General features: G+C 38.3%; 1 protein-coding gene across 1 annotated transcript; it reads right to left on the bottom strand.

Annotated features, from left to right (window-relative positions):
* Positions 1–1,728: 1,728 nt before the first annotated feature.
* Positions 1,729–7,161, bottom strand: anxa14 (annexin A14). The gene is given in 13 exon segments (XM_029443512.1): positions 1,729–1,904; positions 2,035–2,142; positions 2,635–2,690; positions 2,785–2,880; positions 2,977–3,052; positions 3,054–3,068; positions 3,361–3,399; positions 4,386–4,465; positions 4,587–4,677; positions 4,814–4,927; positions 6,113–6,201; positions 6,345–6,441; positions 7,116–7,161. Coding segments are annotated over 13 exon segments (951 nt in total). The 5' UTR covers positions 7,143–7,161; the 3' UTR covers positions 1,729–1,841.
* Positions 7,162–9,057: the final 1,896 nt, after the last annotated feature.

The raw sequence follows: 9,057 nt of genomic DNA on the forward strand, positions 1-9,057 counted from the left end.
GACAGGACAACACTATACTTTAAAACAAGAAGTCTCTAATGCAATGGCCTGGGTAAATCATGTCCATAGATCGATGGTAATTATGGAAAGTATTGTTGCAGTACACACTATTGTTTCTAACACATTTTTTCTCTCTTCTCCTAATCAGGCTCAAGCTACTACAACTGTTGCTCCGACTAATACTTCAAGTGATGTGGCCATCTCTACGCCAACGACTACAACCAACTCCTCTATGCCAACGACTACAACTACACCAACAACTACAACCACCTCCCCAACCACCTCTACGCCAACATCTACAACCACCTCCCCAACCACCTCTACGCCAACGACTACAACCACCTCCCAAACCACCTCTACGCCAACAACTACAACCACCTCCCCAACCACCTCTACGCCAACGACTACAACCATCTCTACGCCAACGACTACAACCAACTCCGCAACCACCTCTACGCCAACGACTACAACCACCTCACAAACCACCTCTACGCCAACAACTACAACCACCTCCCCAACCACCTCTACGCCAATGACTACAACCACCTCTACGCCAACGACTACAACCAACTCCGCAACCACCTCTATGCCAACGACTACAACCACCTCTACGCCAACGACTACAACCACCTTTATGCCAACGACTACAACCACCTCCCCAACCACCTCTATGCTAATGACTACAACCACCTCCCCAACCACCTCTACACCAACGATTACAACCACCTCCGCAACCACCTCTACGCCAACGACTACAACCACCTCCCCAACCAACTCTACGCCAACATCTACAACCACCTCCCCAACTACCTCTACGCCAACGACTACAACCACCTCCCAAACCACCTCTACGCCAACAACTACAACCACCTCCCCAACCACCTCTACGCCAACGACTACAACCACCTCTACGCCAACGACTACAACCACCTCCCCAACCAACTCTACGCCAACGACTACAACCACCTCCCCAACCACCTCTACGCCAACGACTACAACCACCTCCCCAACCACCTCTACGCCAACGACTACAACCACCTCCCCAAACACTCCTACATCTTTCCCCTCAACCACTTATGAGACTGCTACGATCGACCCTACTACCACAAGTACAAGCTCAAGTACCACCCAAACCACCACCACCTACAATGAAGCCTCAAAAGTCAAAGATTCTCTGCTGCTTTCTTTTGTGCCATTGTTGCTTTACATGCTCTGTCCCTGAGCTGCAAAACTAAAAGGCTCTTGCTCTTTAATGTGTCAATGTTTTTTAGTATAATCCACGAAGGACACAGTTCCTGACAAAGGCAAATCTATATACAGTATAGTATTTGTTAACAGAAAAAATATAATATAATTTATTGCTACTCAATGTAACATCAGGAATAACTTGATATTGAGAAAGTGATGTGATGACTGAGGCTACTAATTTATGTGTGTTTCGTATCTGATTGGGAGCTCTCTAATTCAATGTTTAGTCTAAAATTATAACATTAACAAAAAGACAGGAAATGGGAGCCATTGTTCTTTACTTTATGTAGATACAACATCAATGAACATGAAGAGGAAGTATTGTGGCAGATATACAGTATAAAGTAATAAAAACCAATAACCAAACTGACGTCATAAAATATCCATCATAACTTGTTTTGTTACATTTAGTGAATATATAAGTCATTTAAACAATCAGAAGCAAAGCAATAAGATTCCATAGTATAATAAGTCAAAAGTAGCAATAAAGCATAATGTTTACTTTTACATTGCCATACACTGATTCAGGGAGAAAAAAAAACTATGTAAATTAATTTAAAAAAACGTAGCTATTCAAAATGTGTAGCTTTTGTTTAATCTTCAGATCGACAGATGGCCAGCAGAGCCTGTAGATGATCTCCTTTGAACTGTTTCTGCTGGAAAAAGATGTTCAGATGTGAAAACTACTATAATTTCCTGGATGTCTGTAATGTAATTAGAAAACAACAACACATTATCATGTCAGCACACATATGATTGTGCAAGTATGCAGGTTTTGGGACCCACCTGTAGAGCAGTGTAGAGAGAAGTGCCTGTTAATTTGAGGTAAGCAGCTCGGATACACAGCAGATCTTCCTCCGAGTGAGACACCATTATCCTCTGCATTATTGGTGTCTGCAGGAGTGAAATGATTTCTGTGTGAACTGTTATGTTTTACAAATCTCAGACATTAGATGGTTTCCTTCATGTATAAGATGTAAATTACAGGTTTGAGTATCGGTTTAACCTCATCTTTGTAAGTGTGGGCAAAAGGCACATCACACATCATACAGCACAATCCATAGAGGAAGTGCTTTTCAGAAATTAAAACTTTAAAAGGAATTGGAAACCAACCATAGATTAACTATTATTATACATATTATACATAAGACAACAATTTCAATCTAGGTCATTTTACTAATTAATATTTTTTTTATGTTGCAATTAGAATAAGGATATCATAAAGATAAATACAATTTCCCTAAATTACACGGAAGTGGTGTATTAGACATAGTAAAATAATAATTCTTGAAGTCTTTATCATGGTATAGTTTGATAATATTATCATCAATTAACATAAATCATCTGAATAAAAGAGACGATTCATTATGACATTATGCATCTTACCTTCGTGGTTGTTAGTCTCTTGGCGAGGTAGACCTCAGGGCTTTGAATGCACTGTACTGTTATAACACAGATATCATAAATATAAGTAACCATGTAGCCACATGGACATTCCATTCTCATCACCCACACAGTATCTCAAACAATATTTACCTAAGACTTTCAAACCCATTTGAATGTCTCCTGAAAACCTTTTCTCCAGAACCTGATTTATCATCTGTCCTTTCTCCAGCTCCAGTCCCATCAGCACTGTCAGTACAAGGTCAGGAGAATGAACTTAGTCATAATTAAAACAGTGAAGAAAACACAGAAAGAAATGTGCAATAAGATATATTACAGTCTCACCTTTGTTAAGATGGTCTGAGTCTCGAAAGGTCAGTATGTCAATCCAAGGTCCTGCGTCAGCTTTCTTCCCATTCAAGTGTCGCAGACAGAGACTGGAGGAATAAAAACATTATTACAGTAGTTTAGTGGTATTTTCATACAGTGCCAGCCAAAATGAGTGATGCTCTGGCAGACTCATTTCAGATGACAAGTCTTCCTTATTCCCAGGTTTACAACTGGTGTAATGTATATTGCCAGTATATAGCTCAACTACCACAATAGTGCACTGTCTAGATTTTGAACATTACATCTGCTTTATCATATTAAAATATAATACTAAAAGCTCCCCCTTGTACCCAGCTAGACTACAACGTGCGTGTATAAAAGTATCATGGGAAATAATACCTCAATATCTCTCCGAATCCCACCAACAACTTCACCTTTCTGTTGTGAGAGAGAAGTGAGAAAACAGTTTTAATTGCAATTTCAAGGTCATATCTAAATTGAATGATAACAAAAATATTCCCTAGTGTTTCAGAAGAACATTTCAGAGAAATCCTATTTCTACATTCCCACTTTGACGTTGCACTACTGCTATTTCATACCCAAGATAAATTGTTTCACCAATATGAAAAGTGGAGGGATCAATGCTCCTTATTGAAGCTTTAGTGACTCTCCCAACAGTCTTAAAGGGATAGTTGGGATTGTTTGAAGTGGGATGTATGAGATACTTATCCATAGTCAGTGTATTACCTACAGTCGATTGCTGTTGGCACGCTCCCAGTTTGGTTAGAGTTACAGCATGGAAGCTAAGCAAAACGTATTTTAGCCCCCTAAAAGAAAGGCCCATCAAAATGCATCTATATCAGTTTAAGAGTACGCTATATTTAGAACATTTTAACATATTTACCTTGTTGTGAGACAGCTTTGACTGCCTCGATCAGTTAGTTAGGTTTGTGTTATTGTGTGACTTTGTTGATTCTGAAATAACCAAAGTCAAACTAACCCGATCTGTTTTTTTCAAGTGGAGTTCTGCAAGGTAAAATTACATTTGTATTTTATTTTACAAATGGAATCTGGTAGTTTTGGCGAGAGCATAGGTAATTGCTTCACTTCCCCGTCTGAAAGGGCTGTCTGACAGCAAGGTCAAGCGGTGAAAATATTCTAATACAACGTAGATTTATTTTGGTGGGTCCTTCTTTTAGGTGACAGAATACATTTTGCTGACGGCCCGTCCCCAGCACTACATTGCTTAGCTTCCATGCTGGTTCTCCTGTCTTCTTCTCCAAACTGCGGGCGGGCCGACTGTCATCTACTACAGTTAATACACTGACTATGGATAAGTATCTCATACAACCCCACTTCAAAAGATCCAAATCTTTTCTTATGAGGTTAAAGATGATGGTAAAGGAAATAAATCTTTAAATTACATTCAACAAAGCCAAAAGAAGCTTAGTAAAGTCTCCACTGGTTTCTCCTGTTAGTTCCTTCTCCAGGTCTTTCTTATAAACTGAAAAGGAAGAGAAACAAACAATGTCACAGATATCAGGACACAAGAGTTGGGGGTTTAAATATCCACAACAATCAACCCAAACATTTGGAGAAAAGAGAAAGAAAAATTTGAGACTTACTTTGTTGGTATGCATCACTGATTTCTTGAAGCTTCTTTCCAGATCTTGTACACAGGATCTCCAGTAGTGTTTCCTCATCTGTGCCTAAACCCTGCACACACACCATATACTGTCTATATATATCCCAGGATAGGACAGGCAGGCAAAGTAAAATCCCCAACCTCACCCTAAAACACCCACTCCAAGCCTCCCAAAATATGTATACAAACACTCGTAAAGCCTCTCACCACCATGGCCTGTTGCAGACGATAAGCCTCGTACTGCAGAGGAGGCATCAGCAGTTCCAGCAGCAGAGTCTCCAGTTCTCCAGCCAAAGCCTTCTTCAAACCAGCTGCCAGGTCCTGCCACAAAGAATAAACACTAATGTTTGATCATGTCTTAGACATTGTCTCTAGGTTTTCTCTGCTGACTCTCACTGTACCAGAATAGACCAAACAACTCTGGGTTACTGTTGGTCTTATTTTGGTAGTTTGAAAGTTAAAGTAAAAGTCCTGCATTTAAAATCAGTATTAGCATCGAAATATACTTAAAGTATCATACATTAAAGTACTCATTATGTAGAATTTTCCATAGTGTATATTATATCACTAGGTTATAATTAGGGATTTTATATTTTTCATATACTGCCAGTTGCTTAATCCATAATAATACTAATAATCCATAATAATACTAATAATCCATAATAATACTAATAATCATAATGTATTAGTTCAGTTATATTTTGTATTAATAATCTGAAAATTCATTAATGTTATCAAATAAATAAGTACAATATGGAAATGTGCCATGAAAATGTAGTAGAAAAACTATAAAGTAGCATAAAACGGAAATACAAGTACCTCAAAATTGTACTTTTGTAATATGTCGCAAGTATTTTTGGTAAAGAGGCAGCGCTTTAACAGGGAAAAAGAGGGGTATGCGCCAAAAAGCATTTTCATTTTAATCCATTTTATTCTTGTTAAAATGTAAGATCCTGTTCAATGACCTAAAACAGTGTACCTTATATATTATGTATTTTCATCACATTTCCAAAGATAATCTGATTCTGTAACTATGCAGTCTAAAATACATTCCTGGCTGTCAGTGTAAAGTAAGTTTTCTTTGTTTTTTTTACAAAATAAAAACACATTGATTATTTTCAACATTCTGAATGTTCCCTTGCAGTTTCAGTAAAAGACTACATCATATTCACCCTCTTCAGTGTCTACAGCGACTCCCTCTGTAAACAAAGGTGAGTTCAAATTCTTTGAAACCAGTTTAAATGATGTTTGAACAGCTGACACTTGAAGTTACAGATGAGCAAACACATTTGCAACATACAGTATTGTCATTGCAACTCTACAGCTCGTGTTTCATAACACAGATTATTTTGGAGAACATTTGACATTTGGGGGGCTGCTGTGGCTTTGAACGTGAACATTGTTGTCTTTACTATAATTTTAAACATTTTATAAATGTGTTTTTAGAGCTTTTTTTCATCTTGTAAATTGTTCAATTTGATCGCGTCAGGCCATTTGTTTCCTTACCTTTTGTGTTATTTCTAAAAAGGACTTGGCGATCTCTTGTCTCTGAGCGTTGGTCCGATTGGTTAGGATCCTCACCAGAGTCCCTGCATCTGAACAGGTTTCAAAGTGTTATGATACTGATATTTAATGATGGGGAGAGCAAGAGAAAAGAGGGGGGGGGGAAGTAGGATTGGGTGCAGCTTTATCAAAAACACGGCTTTCCAAACCAGTTTCAATCTACCAGCAAAAGTACCTTTTTTGTCCAGCGCTGTCTGGATCTCCTTCGCATCCAGGTCGGAGTGGAAATTGGAGAAGGGTCGCACTGTTCCAAGGGTACCCCAAGACATCTCCTGGTGATATGGAGAGTAAGAGAGAAACTAACATTTAGGAGAAACAAATGCAACGACGGAAGAAAGGAAGATTGGGTATAAATCCTGACATTGGATGTTGTCTGTTTAAGTATATAAAAACATTTATAAAACATATGATAAGTGAGTAACAGGAAACAAGTGGAATGCTTAACAACATGATGATTTACTCAGAGATACAATGTAGGTGTTGGCAAAAGATGAACAAAGAGACAAGGATGTTTTCATCGTGTTTGAATTTAAAGAATGTAAAATATTCAGAAGTTCTGCTTTGACCAGTTGGGGGGGGGGGGGAGGGGGGGGTTGCTAGTAGTAGTTTGACAGCATAGGTATTCTTCAACATGAAACACAGTAGTAGATTAGGTAAGAGTTGAGTTTATTCATGCATAATTAACTAATTAATTAATATTAATATTAATTTATTAATTTTAAATATTAAAACCTGGAAACATGAATTCACATTGCAGCAGTCCAGTACTTAGTGACTGAAATGTTCTACACCGTCTAACGTTATCTACAGCAACGTTAGAAGGTGTGCAGATAATCAGAGAACACGAGACAGCAGATTATAGTATCTGAAAATGTGGCCTCTTGGCAAACAGAGTCATAACACAAGTGCAGAGAGAAGACAGGGCAAGAAAATAAAGTCTACTCACATGAGATTTAAAGTACTCAGGGTCCATGGCTTTGTTTTAACTGTAAGAAAGAATGTGAGTAAGAGATGAATGGTCCATCCAGAACACATGAAGACATATTCAGTAAGTGACACACACTGGGGAAAGGACACAGTAAAACTTTTAATTACATCCTAATGTATTAGTACATCCTAATCCTATTTGGTGGTGTGAATAGTAGGAAAGGGAAGATTGAAGTATTCATATTTAGAATTCAAATTTTTATTCAATGAATCACTTGAGGACAGTTTATTCAACACTCATACTTATCTAAACTAAACTAAACTAAAGACTTTAAGTTTGTATCTATAACGGACTAAGAAACCAAACATGCCAACACATAGAATAACACAAGTACATTTTTCTTTACAAATTCTTTGAAGAATGCTTATTTTTCTTACCTGTAACAGAATGTAGTGGCAGCAATAGGAAGGTGTGGAGGTAGTGGAGTTTTTATTTTCTTTTTTACAACCTCCTGTAATCAGCCCTGTATCTCAGTCCCACCCTTACTCTACCACACCTGCTGCAGTTCACCCACCTGACTGTCGATCAGATGGCTGACCAATCTGTGCTCAGTGACTTCACAGCTGTGTCGACACTATTGGTCTCTAGAATGATTACACAACCCCCTTGCAAAATACTCACATTCCTTGCAGAGGAGGAATCCAGGCAGTCCGGTTTGTTTAGAGATGGCCTTTGTTGTGAAATGACCAGAGGCTTAAGAATTGTTGTATTAGGATACATCATGTATCCCCTTTATTGAAAATGGTTATTGTTGAGGTTTTTACGGTACAGCTAGGTCATTTGCCCACCAGGCAACATGCCAGCCAGTGAGTGAGGGGCGTACTCTCAAAGTAAAATAGATCTTCTTAAGACTGGTGTGCTCATGAATAACCTGAAAGTGTTCTGGCTCCAAAAACCTGAAAACTGGATTGTGTCATGAAAGATAATAAAGGGCTTTCAGTACCTGTATTTGTGGTTGCTAGTGAAAACAATCTGATACTCCACAGAGATAGAGAGAGAGAGAGAGAGAGAGAGAGAGAGAGAGAGAGAGAGAGAGAGAGAGAGAGAGAGAGAGAGAGAGAGAGAGAGAGAGAGAGAGAGAGAGAGAGAGAGAGAGAGAGAGAGAAACTAACTAGTCACAAATTACAGGTCATATAAGTGTTTGTGTGTCACAGAAAATCCAGTAGAACACCATTTGTTTATAAGGTCATTATTAACAGAAACACAGTGCTAACACAGTGCTAACACAGTGCTAACACAGTGCTAAAACGGTGCTACCTGAGCATGGTGTGACCATTAAACAAATGTATTCCTCTTCTAGTCTTAATCTCTCCAATCCTTTGTGCCGCTCCACTTCTACCTGCTGAAACATGAGACCTGTGTGGTTATTACAAACAAAGCCGATCGGCAGCAAGCTCTTTTGCCTGTTGGTAATATTAACCTAAGATTTGCTGTGTTCATCACCTTCTTCAAAAGAAACATATTCTGGAGAAATTGTAAAGTTTAAGTTTCACTTTGAGTGTGAACAATAAATGTTTAGGTGTCACCATACAGTGTTTGGGGAGTAGTGAACTACATGTAGTTAGTAGTTTGAATACATTTTGGCATTGTTTGTTGGCATGAAACTTGTTTGTATTTTATTTTGTTATAATTATGTACTACCTGAACATTGTCAATTTGCTCATTTTATTTACAAAATATTTTTGAACTACTTTTTCTAAGTGGCTTTAGTTTAGTTAGTAGACCAGATTCCTCTTCAGCATTGCTTCGCTATAGTTTAATTTAATTCAGTGTGAAGGTATTGGTAGCTTGAAACGCTATGCTTTTAAAGTAGCTTCCAATACACTGTGTGTAAGTGCAGTCATTCAAGGAGTAATCTGAATCACGTCCTTGGCTTGGTGCATTTCAGAAAACTATTACC

Source organism: Cottoperca gobio, chromosome 11 (genome assembly GCF_900634415.1).
Source record: "Cottoperca gobio chromosome 11, fCotGob3.1, whole genome shotgun sequence".
Taxonomy (NCBI): Eukaryota; Metazoa; Chordata; class Actinopteri; order Perciformes; family Bovichtidae; genus Cottoperca; species Cottoperca gobio.